General features: G+C 37.7%; 2 protein-coding genes across 2 annotated transcripts; both read left to right on the forward strand.

Moving 5' to 3' along the window:
• The first annotated feature begins 6,642 nt into the window (after positions 1–6,642).
• LOC108989665 (germin-like protein subfamily 1 member 7) lies at positions 6,643–7,567 on the forward strand. Its single transcript, XM_018963365.2, has 2 exons — positions 6,643–6,836; positions 6,948–7,567. Exons 1-2 carry the CDS (start codon positions 6,698–6,700, stop codon positions 7,481–7,483), a joined length of 675 nt encoding a protein of 224 aa, XP_018818910.2. The 5' UTR covers positions 6,643–6,697; the 3' UTR covers positions 7,484–7,567.
• Positions 7,568–16,515: 8,948 nt separating this feature from the next.
• On the forward strand, positions 16,516–17,516 carry LOC108989319 (germin-like protein subfamily 1 member 17). The gene is made up of 2 exons (XM_018962874.2): positions 16,516–16,725; positions 16,837–17,516. Exons 1-2 carry the CDS (start codon positions 16,587–16,589, stop codon positions 17,370–17,372), a joined length of 675 nt encoding a protein of 224 aa, XP_018818419.2. The 5' UTR covers positions 16,516–16,586; the 3' UTR covers positions 17,373–17,516.

A 17,516-nucleotide genomic window follows, 5' to 3' on the forward strand; every position in this document is an offset into this window, starting at 1 on the left:
GTTGTGTCACTTCTTAAGGTTGTCATTTGCCAACCAATGAGTTACTAATAGTTGTATCATTTGCCAACTAGTTCATGATAGCCTATAAATAGGGCTCATTGGTGCATAATTGCACTCACTCAATTCCCTTTATCCATCACCAACTTGTGGAACAAATACCCTCACATAAGTGTCACCATATTGACAAAGTTTTGTTCAAATTTCTGTCGCTTTTTTGTTTTTGATTTTTCTACAGAATGGAGAATAGTTCCTTAGGGACCCAAAGCTTGTTGAAGAAAGTTATGCAGATACAATAATTTAAAAAAATAAATGTGATTTTGAGGCGTGTAGCAAACTTTCTTTAAGGTGATAATTTCCGCCACTCAAAATAGTTTGCTATCGAGTTACAAGCAATTCACCTTCAGGATACAACAAAGTCACCAAATAGCAATTCTGAAGTTTTTCCTTCAGAGTTTATCTACAAAATTGTGTAAGTGACTGAAAATATGGGAGAATGAAATGTTAAAATTTGTGGGTCTCATCACTTATTATGATACCCCGTATTTTTGTGTTTTTTTTAGTTGAATGATTTATTTAATTAACTTAAATATTGGTTTTCTTGTTTTAAATTTATCGGGTTTCTCGTTGGATTTATTTTATAATTTTTAAGTTGTGAAATTTATTTTGAGGTTCCTTTTTTATATTAATTTTTGTTTGCATTTAAATTGCTCTTTGCTTTAATGAATAATTTTATAGTTGGACTTTAATTATTTTATTTTATTAATATTGAGCTGTAGTGTTTTAGTTGGCTCTAATTTATTTTTATTGTGCCTTTTTTTTCTTTTGTCGGACTCTTCTATTTTTCATACTGGGCTTGTTTGAGTGTGTTTTTGTTTCTTTTGGTCCTAGCCCATTTGGTTTCCAGCCCAACCCATGAGCCTTCAACCCAGCCCACTAAACCCCCCAAACGACGTCGTTTGGCCCAGCCATAGGGTTGCTTCTTCTCTTTTCTTCTCCTGTGTTGTTGCCTCTCCAGCTTTCCATTTCAGTTTTCATTCCCCTTTCTTCAATCTGTGCGGCTGCTGCTTCTCCTTTTCTCCTTCATTTTATGTCATTTCTTTCCTCGATTTTTCATTGGGATGCCATCTGCTACGTTCCTTCTTCCTCTACATCCTATTTTCGGTTCTTCCCATTTGTAAGTTAGCAAATGCCACCAGTCAGTAAACGCCACCAATCATTCCTCCATCTTCGGCTAGTAATGTTTCCATTTACATCTCTTTAATTTTCGATTTTCCTTTTAGCTGTAAAACCGTGCAAATCTCTTCCTCTTTAGCATATATTTTTCATCTATTTTTCTCTCCATTTGCAGGTCTGTCCGTGAGCCTCCATTGTTGTGCTTTATGTTAAATTTTTCTTACTAATTTCGTGGCTCATGCTTGTGATTTATTCCCATTGCATTCCCTTTTTGTTTTGTCTTTAATTGCTCTGTTTTGCCCTTTTTTCCGTGCCCTATTTTTCCCATAAAAGCCATGAGCTTCACTCGGTTTCTTGGTGATTTTGGTGTTTGCCGTGAGTGCATCTTCTAGTCATCGCTTGTTGCCTCTCAGTTTCCTTGGGTAAGTCTCTGCCGCTGCTCATCTCCTGATTTTCTTTTGTTTTGTGGTAGTTTTCTTAAGAAAGAAATATACATATGTTTGTGTATCTCAGTTACTCTAATAATATTAGGTGTTTTTACCATTTTGCCTTATTTGAAACACGTGTTAATATTTTGTTTATTGAATCTAAAAGCTTGAGTTTTGTTTTACTTGGGTTACAGTCTATTTTAGGCATAGATGTATGGGCTTATAAACTAAGTCAGTATACTGATGCTTTTAACAGAATATTTATAAGTTGATCATGTTGTAGTTTTTATATGTTAAATTCACTTTGTATGAGTTTTGTTTTAAATACAAATTAAATAAATATTTGAAAGATATTATTAGTATTAATATTTTTTTTAGAAGTACATAGCAGTGCAAGATTTTTTATTTTAAACTCTTTAAAGACATACTAATTAGTCTATTTTTATTAAATGAAATATTTGCCTTCCTACTTTAATCAATTTTGTTTTAATGAGCCTTTAAACCAGAAATGTATTTTACGACATAATTGCATTTATTACTAACATTATTATGCAATTTTAGAAATATCCTAAGTTTAATAGTTATGTGGATATTGAGGAATTTAGGAAGTGATGGTATTTTAGAATTAAGAGAAATTTTAAGTTTTTGAGGAATTAAATAGGTACTTCAGGTGTAATAAGAGATTTATCTGTTCACTGGAGATTTATTTAAGTTACATGAATTTTTATAGGTGACAATTGACAATTGTTCAGTACTGTTGCGGAGAATTTCTAAATAACCTAAGAAGTCCAGGTAAGCGGGGTTTCTATGCTAGGCTTTATACAAATTATTGAGACTGAGGTTGACTTTCTGAAAACTTTGCATATTTTTTGATGAAATAAGAACTTGGGAAAAACTAACATCGGTCGCTTATTTGCATTACTTATGAAATCTGTACTAAAAAGGGAAAATATTTTCTGATATGCATAGTGTAAACATGAGCTAAATTTTGCCATGCTGTCTCTGAAATCTGAAAAAGAACGATGTTGAGAATATGAAAAATTGTGCATTGATTTAGAAAGATGCTCCGAATTTTGTTTTCAGTATATGAGAATGATTTGAATTTCAGTACTCTATTTTGATATGATGTGGTATCTGAAAAACCTTTGGCAAGACTTTCTGATTTTGTTCTGACTCTAATTCTGACTCTGATATGATGATTCTGATTTTCTTTTACTCTGATATGTGGCCCTGTCATGAGATACAATAGTGACATCTGGCCCTGTCACAGGATACAATAGTAACCTCTGGCCCTGTCACGGGATATAATAGTGACCTCTGAGCCTATCATGAGATATAATAGTGATCTCTGACCCTGTCACGAGATATAATAGTGACCTGTGGCCCTACCACGGGATATAATAGTGGATTTCTGTTCTGAGTGCAATCGCTTTGATATTCATGGTTATTTATGTTCTGCTTGGCTTTCCGCATAATGAACAGCCCTACCACGGGGGTTAAACATGGTCTCTGTTTCGATATAATGCTCTGATATGACATGATAAGATGAAGATATTCAATCATGCTGTGCCAAATGAGTCTTTGAATATGTAATGTTGGTTTCTGAATATGAAATGTTTGAAATATCGCTCTGATTTTTTGATAATATGTGTTTTTGAGATTTGCTTGTTGAAACTAAAATGTTTTGTTTCTACATTCTGAACTCTGTGAAAACGGTCATGTTTACATACTAGCATATGTTCTTAGCTTACTGAGGTTTTGATAACTCATCTCTTATCTCCATAACATTTTCAGATATTTTTATGGTCCAGCTGGAGAACAAGAGTAGGAAGTAATGGAAAGGCCTGATGATCATAGATGAATGAGTGCTAAGGGTACAAGTATTTTGGGAGGACCAGATTTAGTAGTTTTATCTCTTGCGGTTATTTTGTTACTTCAAGTTATGAATAATTTGAGTCTTTGTGAGATGTTATTAGTTTTATTGAGGTTTTTGTTTAGTATTTCTGTGGAAGGACAAGGATTTTTGGATCGAAGAAATAAGTTAAGTATTTTGTGGAGTTGTTCATTTATTATTGATTATTGGAGATGTTCTTGAGTAATAGGAGCTAACTCTCCGGACCTTCAGGAACAGGCCGTTACACTTATTCCACAGAATATATAAATCAAAGTGTACTTGTGGAATTTCGAATTTCTACCATTTCATTTGAAACAACACATCATTACCACTGAACCAATGCATCTCTTTGAGATAATAGTTCACGAAAATAAAATAATATCCACATTCCATTAATTCACATATTTAATATCACAATCTATAATAAATATAATAATCCCCACTTAGATTGTGATATTAAATTTTTAGTCAAATATTGATATCCTCATGCATACAAGAAGGTATATCTCGATTAAAACCTTCAATTAGTGTAAGTATATCAAATTCTTAATGAAGTCATTGGTGACCTAGGCTTAAACCAAGATTCTATACATTAAGAACGGACCGCAAACATGATTCCATCCAATTTTAGTGACTTATGGATTTACCCAGAACCAAACCGCTCTGATACCACCAATGGCACCCTTGACCCCCACGTGTGATTCAGTAGAAGTCGTGACACCTGGATGATGACCACATGGATCATACACCCCATCGCCATGTGCAAGTCTATGCAAACATGCGAAATGTGTACAACATAAATAACACAGTGAAAAAATATAAGGCAGTCAAAACTAAGTACCATAAAGTTTAAAAATGATACAACCCAAAACAAAGTCCTCCAAAAGGTTAATATAGTCATCTGGTTGAAATAAAGGAAATTAATAAAAAGGTCCAACAACAAATAACGGGTAAAGTCCCAAGCCATCACTCATCAGGTGGGGCTGGTTTCTCTTGCTCATACCCCTCCTCTGCATCAAAGTCTACGATTCTATGAAACAGAACTGTATGTAGGAATACCACAATGAGATTTTGCAATCTCAGTAAATAAATCAGCAGAGTGATAACCAAGAGATTCAAACATGAAATTATACAAATAAACAATGAACAACAGTCATGGAAGCAAAAACTCCAAAAATATCCATTTTTATGAACATCCCCTAAATGCATTTATTAGAACCTCTCATGCCAAAAACACATCCATTTACTACGCATGCACCATAGTCTTCCCTATGGACCATGCGCACACCTTGGCTCCATTCGTCACACTAAGGTTAACGATCCTGCATGTGACTTCTTAACGAGCAATGCTCAACTCTACACCCAGTGTGTATGTGACTAGGCATCCTCTAACTCCCGCCATCGGAGAGGCTACAAAGTCGGCACGAGAGCGTTACCATCTCGTCCGAGCCCCTTGTCGCTTGGAGACAACCTAGTTGGGGACGTCACTCAGTTTATTATTCTCCCGAGTGACCAGAAGAACTTTACCGAGATAATACCCCACCTCGACTTGGGATTGTGATATGCACGTACCCATAAAAACATTAACAAGACACGAAAACCTTGTTTTCAATTTTATCAGCATAGTATTTAACATGACACAATTGAATAAATCATGGCAAATATCAATAACAGTAATATGCAGATGCATGACAGACATTTTATTGGATGTATTGACATAACACACAACAGTCACAAATGACAACACCGTAGTCACAAATCCACAGTTTCACAAATCCCAACTATATACACATATTTTCCATCCTCCATCCGGCCCTCGGCCCAGATTTCGATAACAACTATGTCAAATATTTCCAACACTTTCCCGGACCCTAGGCCCATCTCAAAGACAACTAAACTGCAACAAAATTAGCAATAATTTCACGTCAAATTTTCTGGAGAGTTACTTACCAACACGAATTAGATTTTCTGGATGATCGCAACATGTTGAGTATATGCGTGTATGTGAGCATTTACTCAACATGTCAAGATCAATAGAATCAGTAATTAATAGTGATGGAAAAATATTTATCGATCAAGTGATAAAGGCTGCAGATTATTATTATTTGAAAGGATAACGTCAGGTTGACTATCAAATGTGCTCACTAAATTAATATGCACATTAGTATAAATGATTTTTTTTTCTTTAAGTACTTTTTAAACATCCTTAACCATTAAGAAAAAAATTAAAAAAATATATAAATTCACTAATAGTCACTTCCTTAATCATTAAAAAAATAAAAATAAAAAATAAAAATAAAAATATATGAATTGACATATTTGGTGCTGGATTCTATTTAAAAGTCGTGTGAGAACGCACATTTAGACCAAGCACGTCGTACATCCTCACATTGATATATTTATATATAATATGGTACATTCAAGTAAATAATGATGGAAGAATATTGAGGTACTCATCAGAAAGGCAGAATATTTTAAAGGCACATATATATATATATATATATATATGGAGTATATATGTATGTATGTGGAGTATTATATATACAAAACAAATGGGACAACATATATACAAAACGACGGTATCTTTAAAGTATTATTCAAACCCACGTACGTACGTAGTGGACGATTTTACACAAAATTCTGATCCTTCGTATGATCTATATATTTAAAGCGACGGTTCACATTGCCAGAGTTTACATCTAAGAAAAGAAAAGAAATTAAATAAATCTTTCTGAATATCTGAAAGGTGGAATTAATGGGAAACTTGTTGTAATTGCATATATACATGGTGGTAGTCATCATGGGTACATGCAGGCCGGTCTATTTGAGAGAGAGAGAGAGAGAGAGAGAGAGAGCTGGGTCAATCTAAACATGCTCTTTTGTGGAATAATGGCACCGTTCCATTATTTGAAGGGGTCCAATTTGGTTGCATTTTCAATGTATATATATGTGTGCGAGTAGCACTAATGCTTAAAAGAATGTTTCACAGGCCCATTAAATAAAATAATAATCGATAACCTCAGAATTTTAAAGGGTTGACAAGTCTTGCACGTTTATATATGGTGAACACAAGGACCAGTTCACTTAATTTCTCTCTATAAATAGGGATGTGACCATCCAACATTTCTCATTCCCTCCCAAGCAATATCATTTACACAGATCAGTACTAAATTAAACGCAGAGATAGATCATAGCCTCGGATATGATGAACTCCAAGGTTGTTCCTAAGTACGCCATTGTAACTCTAGTCCTGTTGGCTTTCGCTTGTTCCTTCGCCTCTGCCTATGACCCCAGTCCCCTGCAGGACTTTTGTGTTGCAATTGACAATCCTGCTTCTGCCGGTATGTACACATTATTATTGCTATATTCTTTGATTGTATTTTCTGCATAATATCATGTGTTTATATATAGTCATGATGATAACAAACATTTTCTTTCCTTTTTTTCTGCAGTATTTGTGAATGGAAAGTTTTGCAAGGACCCAAAGCTTGTCACTGCTGATGATTTCTTCCGCTCAGTGAACATTCCCGGAAACACCACAAATAAAGTGGGGTCGAACGTCACCGCTGTGACAGTGGAACAATTACCAGGCCTCAACACCCTAGGCATATCCTTGGCTCGCATCGACTTTGCACCACGTGGCTTAAATCCTCCCCACACCCACCCTCGCGCCACTGAGTTTCTTATAGTCATAGAAGGTACTCTTCATGTTGGCTTTGTCACATCCAATGCAGATGGCAACCGCCTCTTCACCAAAGTTCTAAACAAGGGAGACGTGTTTGTGTTCCCAATTGGTCTCATTCACTTCCAGTTGAACGTGGGAAATACCAAGGCGGTTGCCTTTGCTGGTCTGAGCAGCCAGAATCCTGGGGTCATCACCATAGCCAATGCAGTCTTTGGATCCAATCCTCCCATCAATCAAGATGTTCTCACCAAGGCCTTCCAAGTGGACAAGAATCTGGTTAACTATCTTCAGCAACAGTTCTAACTAATTGCCTAAAATAAAATCATAGATTTCAAGATATATTTGCAATAAACCATTAGATGGTGTGATTAAGTTTGTCAATGTTCCCCAGCTTGTAACCTCATTGAAATTATTTTATTGAAATAAAATGGTTGCTTATAATTTACAGTCTCTTTGTTATAATCATCAACAAGTGTGATTGAACTTAATTGCATTTTGAATACGTTGAGACGTCAGGAGATATATCACTTGTAAGGGGCCCCGGCCTTGCTTCCCCATCTTTCCGGCCCCAATGCAAAATATACAAAAATAAATAAATAATAACACGAATGAAAAATATATTACACATGAATTTAATGTATAGGATTCAAATGAATTTATTTCTTGAAATGTATAAAATGCCATGTCAAGGTAATTCTTAGTCAATATTAGAGGAAAGGAAAATAAAAAAGACAACAACATTTGCAAGTTTGTTTTTGGATTGTCCGAAGCAAAATTACAATATTAATTGAAGGAGTCGAATTTGTATGGTTTTTTCAATATCTGCAAGTGCTTGTAGTTGTTAAGAATGGTTCTCCCCATTAGATAAACAACTTTATTAAAAGCTGATCAAGAATCTACCGAGTCCTACCTGCTGATCCTTGCAAGGAAAGACACAGACCGATTCATGAGTAACTCCCCTACATAGTATATATCTATCAATCAATCACTTCTAAAAACACAATGACTAAAATACGTCATGGATATATAGTAGTACTAGTACTGTATATATAAAATGGAGATCAGATCCTATTCCAGGCGTGATCAAGAGCCACCTGGTAATGGTTCTATCCTACATGTCACGTTGATTCATGATGATCACTAAGATATGTTTTTGCAAATTCGATCGACAACGAAGATTGTCTTGTATATTTTGTTTAGCACGATTATATATATATATATATATATATATATATAATAACCAACGTTAATTCTCGTTGTAAAAATAATTTGATGATCATGTAGGTAATATTTTTATATAAAAATAATAAGTTTTATTTTAAATTTTATCATATTATATATATATCTTTGATTATTTTTAAAAATAGAATGATATATAATAAATATATAATATTTTACACTAAGTAACTAAATAGATAGTATCTATTTCAAGTTAAATCAAAATGATCTAGCTACTTAGCTTATTTTGCTGCATTAATAACTTTGTAGAGTTTCAATGTGGTTATTTAGAGTACTTGAGATTGAGTTTTGCTAATAAAGTTTTGGAGTTTTATTTTAGTTGTGTTGGGAAACATGATCTGAGGTGACAAGTAGTAATTCTCCAAGCCAGCCGGGTTTGGGGCGTTACATGGCAGCTTCAGCAGTTCCTTTTAGGTATTCACTAGTCTTGAAGTTTCTCAAGCAGAGGTCAACACTAGATGCAATAAGACTATTCATATGGAATAGATGGGGGTTAGTGGGGACCGTGGTCGTCTCTTCAATGAGTAAAAACAAAAACGTCTTTGTACGCTTAACTTCAGAGGATGATTTCAACAAAGCTTTTTCACGTGAGACTAGTGAGATAAATGACATGCCTTACAGATTTTTCCACTGGACGCCGAGTTATACAGAGGAGGAGGAATCTCCGATAGTTCCGGTCTGGGTAATGCTTCCAGGTTCACCACCAAATTTTTAACATGATTCCATCCTCAGGATACTACAGCGCCACTTGGGAATTTTATTCGATCTGATAACTTTATAAGATGTGCAACCAGAACGGATGGTGCACGAGTTTGCTTACCAATGGATGCCTCTCGGCAGCAAATGGATTAGTTCTAGATAGGATCATCGGGGTCTGGTTTCAAGCAAGAGGTGGAGTTTGAGACCCTACCAGCGTTCTGCCTTTTCTGTAAAATGCAGGGCCATAACTCACGGAATTGTAGGAAAGGCAATAGCAATAGAGACCTTGAAAAGGCAGGGAAACATAGAGTTGTCAAGTAGTACCGTGAAGTAAGAGTGGGCCCAAAAGCAACGGGATGAAATGATTACCAAGTGGAGAATGGGGCGGTGGGAAGAGATGCGATAGAGACTGGGTCGGTGGAAGACCTGGAATGACCTGCACATGGGGGAAAGGGTGAATGAAACGCAAGTAGAAGGAAATCTGGCAGAGAAAGAAATCCAAGGTATGCAAGGCTTAAATGAAATGCAAGATGTGCAAGGGAATAATGACCTATAGGATGGTATGCAGGAGCAGGTGGGGCAGGAGCAGGGGTTCCTTATGGACAGCTTGACTCCCTTGTTTACAAGGAAGATTGTTTCATGGAGACGCAAGAGATTGTACTAGATAGCTTGAAACAAACGCTTGGCAATGTGCACAGAAAGGAACATGAAACACAAGAACAATACGGAAGAAGGAGGAGGATGTCGTCCTAATTGAAGACGTGCCTTTGGATGAGTCAAGGCAAGAGAAGCAAGATGGGGAAATAATGAGGGAGTTCCAATCTTTGTCTGATCATGAGGAAGATGGACTTAAACCAGTAGTGGGGAGAGAAATGGATTACTTGTCTAAGGAAGGAATTAGTGGAGAAAATAAAGGAGATGCTAAGGGAGAATTGAGCACATCCAGAAGCACAAAGCGGGTAATTACCCGCCCCTCAAAACTTAATTTATGATAGGTCCAATTTTGTATTGGAACATCAGAGGCTTGTGCACATCAAGGGGAAGGTTGAAGAAGCTTGTTAAAAAATTTAATCCCAAAGTTGTAGCACTAGCAAAGCCTTTCGTTGATGAGAGGAAGATGGGCAATCTTATGAAGCAACTATGGCTGGAGAATGGTTGGTCTAACCAAGCACAGACTAGGAAACTTTGGCGGTTATGGGATAAAAGTGTGAATGTGAGCATTGTGGGAATGAGCGATCTATTCATTTTGGTCAAGACGATGGAGGGGAGCACTGAATTCCTAATAGCATTCGTATATGCTAAATGTAATTATGGATTTCATAGACAATTATGGAGGGACTTAGAAGAGGTGTGGCATAGACAAATTTACCTTGGATGGTCTTAGGGGACTTTAATGCTATCCGAACTGACGATGAACGAAGGGGGGGTGCCCATCATCCTCGGGTAGCGATGGAGGAATTTAATTCGTGGATCAATGGGAGTGGGTTACTTGAAATAAATTTTCAAGGAAAGAGGCTAACATGGTGTAACCGGCAAGAAGGATTAGCAAGAAGTTGGGCTCGGCTAGACCGAGGTTTTTCAATACAAAGTTTTTAGACCGGCTCCCTCAAATGTTGTTGACTTACTTGGGCTGCAGCACCTCAGACCATTCACCTATGATAATCTCCTGTGATCAGTATTTCCAAAGGTATGGGCCATCTCCGTTTTGTTTCCAACAGATGTGGGTGGACCACAAGGAATTTCTCCCATATGTCAAACTGTGTTGGAAGGAGGAAGGGCATGGAAGAGGACTGGAAAAGCTGGCTTTTAAACTGAAGTGCATGAAACAAGCTCTTAAAACATGGAACATGGATGTATTTGGACGTGTGGAAGTTATAATCCGAGACATAGAACTGAGGGCTGAATTACTAGATACTCGCCTACAGGAGGGATATGAAGAAACGATGGAGTAGGAACTATTAATCTCAAAAATTGAGTTGGTTATTTTGAAAAGCAGATAGGAGTCCATGCTTGCGCAAAAAGCCAAAGTTAAATGGCTAAAAGAAAGAGACAACAATACTCGCTTCTTCCACTCAATTTTGAAGAGAGGGCAACAAACTCAAGTAAAACAAATGCTCAAAGTTGATAGAACTTTATACGAGTGTCCAGAGGCGATTCATGAAGGAGTTGTCCAATATTTCCAAAAGTTATTAAGCCACGAAGGCGAGCGGGAACTTCCAGAGTTGAGCCCGTTTATTGACAAAGAAATAACGGAATAGGAGAATAAAGAAATCATCAAGCGCCCTACAGTGGAAGAAATTTGGCAAGCCCTTTTTAGTATCCCAGTGGAAAGTAGTCCGGGACCAAACAGTTTTAGCTTGGGTTTTTTCAGAGCATGCTGGGAATTTGTACAAGGGGATGTGGTGGATGCCATAAAGGAATTCTTTGAAGGAAAACAACTACCAAGGTTTTATACCACATCGTATGTGGCCCTCATTCCCAAAGTACAACTACCCACCGGGTTTGAGAAATTTAGGCCTATAAGCCTATGTTTCGTGGTTTATAAAATTTGCTCAAAAGTTATTGTAGCACGGATCACACATCTATTGTCGAGGGTAATATCTCAGGAACAAGGGGTCTTCATTCCCAAGAGGAGCATTTTTTAAAACATAAGCTTGACTTAAGAAATGGCCCATTCCATTCATAAAAAGAAGATCGGAGGTAATGTGATATTGAAAGTGGACATGTCCAAAGCGTATGACCGCGTGAACTGGAACTTTTTGTTACATGTTCTGGCATCTTTTAGTTTCTAGAAAGAGGTTTGTGGGTTGAGCAAGACTCGTATTATAATGTCTTGGTATTCCATTCTCCTGAATGGAACTGTAAAAGGGTTATTTATTTATTCTAATGGAGGAAGTTTTCACAAGGATGTTAAAAAGGAAATATGAGAATGGATCTATTGGAGGTTTCTCTCAATCTAGAGGGACGCCCTCCATTTCCCACTTGTTATATGCGGATGACATAGTGATTTTCACTAATGGAGTAAAGAGATCTATTAGAGCCCTATTTAAAGCCCTATTTAAAGCCTGAAGTTGTATGAACAGTGGTCTGGGCAAAAAGCTAATAAGGAGAAGTCGGCCATTTTGTTCTCAAAACACATTACACCAGCTAAAAGAAGAGAAGTTCTCAATATCACGGGCTTCGAAGAAGGTAGCTTCCCGTTTAAATATTAGGGGTGAACATAGTTAGTGGCAAGTTAACTAGTAGAAACCTAGAAGAACTTATATATAAGATACGTGAGAAAGTAAGTGGATGGAAGATGAGACTACTCTTGGCAGGAGGTGAACTCACTCTCCTTAAGCATGTTTTATCAAGTATGCTAGTTTATCTTCTTTCAGTTTTACAGGTGCCTAAGTTGGTATTTTTTTCCTCCATTAATTGCATACTTAGCACCTTTTTTTCGGGCGAACTGGATGGATCACCAAAAAGAAATGGTGTGCGTGGCACAAACTTTGTAAGCCGGTTTTTGAAGGGGGTTGAGGTCTACAGGATCTAGAGGAAACGCAAAAATCTTTACATATGAAATTCGCTTGGAATCTACTCAAGGATGACTCGCTATGGGCATGTTTCTTTCGGGGAAAATATGTGAGGGGAAATCATCGATCACTTGTTGAAACACAAAAGGCACACGTTTTTAGAGAATGGTGATGAAACAAGTTCCGCAAGTTTTAGAATTGTCCTGCTGAAAAGTGTGCGGGGGAAATGTCAATTTCTGGTTAGATTCTTGGCTGGAAGATGGTCCTCTGGTTGACACTCTAGGAATAACTGATTACCCTGGGATCAAGATATGCGAGTGCAAAATAGACAATGTAACACCTCGTATTTTAGTGTATTTTTACTGAAGGATTATTTTTATTTATTCAAAACTTTATTCTCTTATTTTAAAATTGTTGGATTTTTAGTGGGTTGATTTTATGAATTTTAATTTTGTGAAAATTATATTTTGAATTGCTTTCTTATTATTAATTATTGTTAAGCATTTAAATTGTTTTTCATATTTAATTAATTTATTGTTGGGTTTAATTACTTATTTTCATTTTAATCATTACGTTTGAATTATTTTATTTCACTTGCTGTTTTAAAATCGTTTCCATTGGATCATTTTTGTGACCCAAGATGTGAGGATTGGACCTCATTTCTTTCCCTACATTTTCTCTTTCCTATTTTCTTTTCTTCCTTTTTCTTTTCTTCTTTTCTTTTCTTTCTCCCCTGGACTCTTTCCTGCGCGCTACGCACTGTCTCTCCCTCTCTCTTTCCATTCCTTCTTCTCCACCCAGCACTGCCGTGAGCCGGCAGTGACCGTCACCGCCCAGCCCGTTAGCCTCCCTAGCCGCCGACGACCTCACCCCACCAACCTCAACTCCAGTCGAGCCGTCGTTAGCCACCACGAGCCTCTCCAAGCCGCGGCCACCATTTGCTCTAACGCCGCTGTCGCGCCACCTCCGGCCACCATCTTCTCACCACATCATCCTCGACCTCCTAGCAACCCAATGGACCCAACCCCAGCTCCGATCCGTCACCGGTAAAGCACAACCAACCCCATTTCCGATTTGGGTATTTTTGGTCTTCAACCACCCATTTTGCCGCCACCCACGGTCAACCTTCACTACCACTAGCTTCACCAACATCCCTAGTCCCTACCCTATCATTCTTGGGTCTTCGTTTATCTCCGTTGAAAAGTGGATATTTGAGACCCACGGCCACAGTGCATTTTGCACTGTTACGTTGCTCAGACGTCACTTCTTGCAGCTTCGTGATCCTTCGGAAATTGCTATATAGCGTTGTAAGTATTTCTCCAAAGAACTTTCATGATTAAATGTATTTTTGCACTAACTCATTTCACTGTATTTGGTTGAACATGCCGGACTGAGTCCGAAGAGTACGGAGGTCGGATGGATTGGTGATTGGAGTTGTTTGTGTGATCGATTGGGTTGGTAATTGTTGGTTTGGATATTGTGTTGTTCATGTACATTGCATTTTGCACGCATGATCATGTTTGTAAAGGAAACTGGGTTTTCGTGTATTGCATTCATGTTCATGTGTTTATGAAAACTGGGTTTTCATGTGAGAATAGATTTTGGGTGCGTGTGTATCACGACCCCAAGCCGAGATGGGGCATTATCTCGGTGGAGCTCCTCTGGTTACTCGGGAGCGGAATATACTGAGTAACGTCCCCTGGATTGTCGCTGGGCGACAATGGGATCAGATGAGATGGTCTGGTGCCGACTCTGTGGTCCTTGTCCTTCTGCTGGCGGGGACTAGAGGATGTCTGGCCATGAACGCACTGGGCGCGGAACTGGGCATCGCTTGTTGCATAGTGGGTGCTTGGCCATGAACGCGCTGGGCGCGGAACTGGGCATCGCTACGAAGCCAGGACGTGCGGATGATCCCTAGGGGAGATCATGGTGCATATGGTAATAATGGTTTAATGAACTATTTTCTGAGAAAATAGTGTGTGTTGGATTTCTGTGTAAATCATTTTCTGGGAAAATGTTTTACGGATATTTTGGGCCAAATGAGATTTTGGCGTATGTTGGAAAATAATCATTTTCGGGGAAAATGATGTTTTGAGGAAAATGCATATTTCATCATATACATGCATGTTGGTTGCATTGATACATTTTCATTACGTGGTTATTTAGGTTATACTTACCTGCGGTACCATTTTGTGGTAACGCAGATTTTGATGCAGATGAGGAGGATGAGGGCGAGCCTGGGAGACGGCTCCACCCGAGGAGTGATCTGGGATCACTTGCTTAGATATTTTATTTTACTGTATTGTATTTTAATTTTGGATGACTGTATAACTACTTTTTAAACCTTACTGATGTTTAGATTGTATTTAAATTCTGATACTTAGTTGACTAATCCGCTGCGTTGTTTTGTACACCGTTGCAAGTACACACACACTTGGCACTATCATTGGGATGCGTGACCGTGTTGTCATCATCCTGGCGTCTCGATTCCAGTGTTTCCTTACATGGGGGTCGGGGGCGCCACAGGTGGTATCAGAGCAGTTTGGCTCTTGGTAAAACCACATGTCCTGTAGGTGCAATTCGGTTCATGAAGGAGCTGTCCAATATTTCCAAGAGTTATTAAGCCACGAAGGTGAGGGGGAGCTTCCAGAGTTGAGCTAGTTTATTGACAAAGAAATAACGGAAAAGGAGAATAAAGAAATCACCAAGCGCCCAGCAGTGGAAGAAATTTGGCAGGCCTTTTTCAGTATCATAGTGGAAAGTAGTCCGGGAGAAGATGGTTTTGGCGTGGCTTTTTTCAGAGCTTGCTGGGAATTTATACAAGGGGATGTGGTGGATGCCGTAAAGGAATTCTTTGAAGGAAAACAACTACCAAGATTTTTTATGGCATCGTATGTGGCCCTCATTCCCAAAGTACAACAGCCCATCGGGTTTGAGAAATTTAGGCCTATAAACCTATGTTCCGTGGTTTATAAAATTTGATGATTATGTAGGTAATATTTTTATATAAAAATAATAAGTTTTATTTTAAATTTTATCATATTATATATATCTTCGATTATTTTTAATAATAGAATGATATATAATAAATATATAATATTTTACACTAAATAACTAAATAGATAGTATCTATTTCAAGTTAAATCAAAATGATCTAGCTATATATATAGTATTCCCTGAAGAAGCTAGAAGAAGGGGCTTCGCTCATAGAGAGAGATGCGTGTACAAGAAACTTCAGGTTTTTTCAGTTTGGATGTGAATGGGTAAAACGATGGCTGCATGCAAAATGTAGAGATCAATAGAATCAATAATAGAAAAATATTGAGGTGATCATTAAGGCTGCAGGTTAATATTATTTGAAATGCCTGTGTACGAGGACAGTACTACATGTACATGATTTAGTCTATTTAGACCAAGCACGTCCCTCACATTGTTAATTATCGTATTATCGTATTCAAGTCAATAATGATGGAAGAATATCGTTCCATCGTATTCAATGAATGTTGTTAATTATCGTATTCAAGTCAGTTTGAGAGAGAGAGAGAGAGAGAGAGAGAGAGAGAGAGAGAGAGAGAGAGAGAGAGCTGGGTCAATGTAATACAGCTCAATATTTGTAGAATAATGAAAGTACTGCATGCACCGTTCCATTATTTGAAGAGGTCGAATTATTTGGTTGCATTTTCAATGTATGTGTGCGAGCAATAGTGGTTAAAGAATGTTTCCACCATCAAAGAAAAAATAATAATAATCGATAACCTTAGATTAATTAATTAAAGAGTAGTTGACAAGTATTACACGTTTATGGAAAAAACACGGACCAGTTCATGATCAGTAATTCCTCTCTATAAATAGAGATGTGACCATCCAACATTTCTCATTCCCTCCTCGCCAATATTAATTACTTACACAGATCAGTACTACAACGCAGAGATAAATCATATATAGCCTCAAATATGATGAACTCCAAGGTTGTTCCTAAGTACGCCCTTTTAACTGTTGCCCTGTTGGCTTTCGCTTGTTCCCTCGCCTTTGCCTACGACCCCAGTCCCCTGCAGGACTTTTGTGTTGCAATCGACAATCCTGCTTCTGCTGGTATGTACACATTATTATTGCTATATTATTTGATTGTATTTTCTGCATAATATCATGTGTATATATATAGTCATGATGATAACAAACATTTTCTTTCCTTTCTTTCTGCAGTATTTGTGAATGGAAAGTTTTGCAAGGACCCAAAGCTTGTCACTGCTGATGATTTCTTCCGCTCGGTGAACATTCCCGGAAACACCACAAATAAAGTGGGGTCGAACGTCACCGCTGTGACAGTGGAACAATTACCAGGCCTCAACACCCTAGGCATATCCTTGGCTCGCATCGACTTTGCACCACGTGGCTTAAATCCTCCCCACACCCACCCTCGCGCCACTGAGTTTCTTGTAGTCATAGAAGGTACTCTTCATGTTGGCTTTGTCACATCCAATGCAGATGGCAACCGCCTCTTCACCAAAGTTCTAAACAAGGGAGACGTCTTTGTGTTCCCAATTGGTCTCATTCACTTCCAGTTGAACGTGGGAAATACCAAGGCGGTTGCCTTTGCTGGTCTGAGCAGCCAAAATCCTGGAGTCATTACCATAGCCAATGCAGTCTTTGGATCCAATCCTCCCATCAATCAAGATGTTCTCACCAAGGCCTTCCAAGTGGACAAGAATCTGGTTAACTATCTTCAGCAACAGTTCTAACTAATTACCTAAACTAAAATCATAGATTTCAAGATATATTTGCAATAAACCATTAGATGGTGTGATTAAGTTTGTCAATGTTTCCCAGCTTGTAACCTCATTGAAATTATTTTATTGAAATAAAATTGTTGCTTATAATTTACA

Source organism: Juglans regia, chromosome 7 (assembly GCF_001411555.2).
Source record: "Juglans regia cultivar Chandler chromosome 7, Walnut 2.0, whole genome shotgun sequence".
Classification (NCBI taxonomy): Eukaryota; Viridiplantae; Streptophyta; class Magnoliopsida; order Fagales; family Juglandaceae; genus Juglans; species Juglans regia.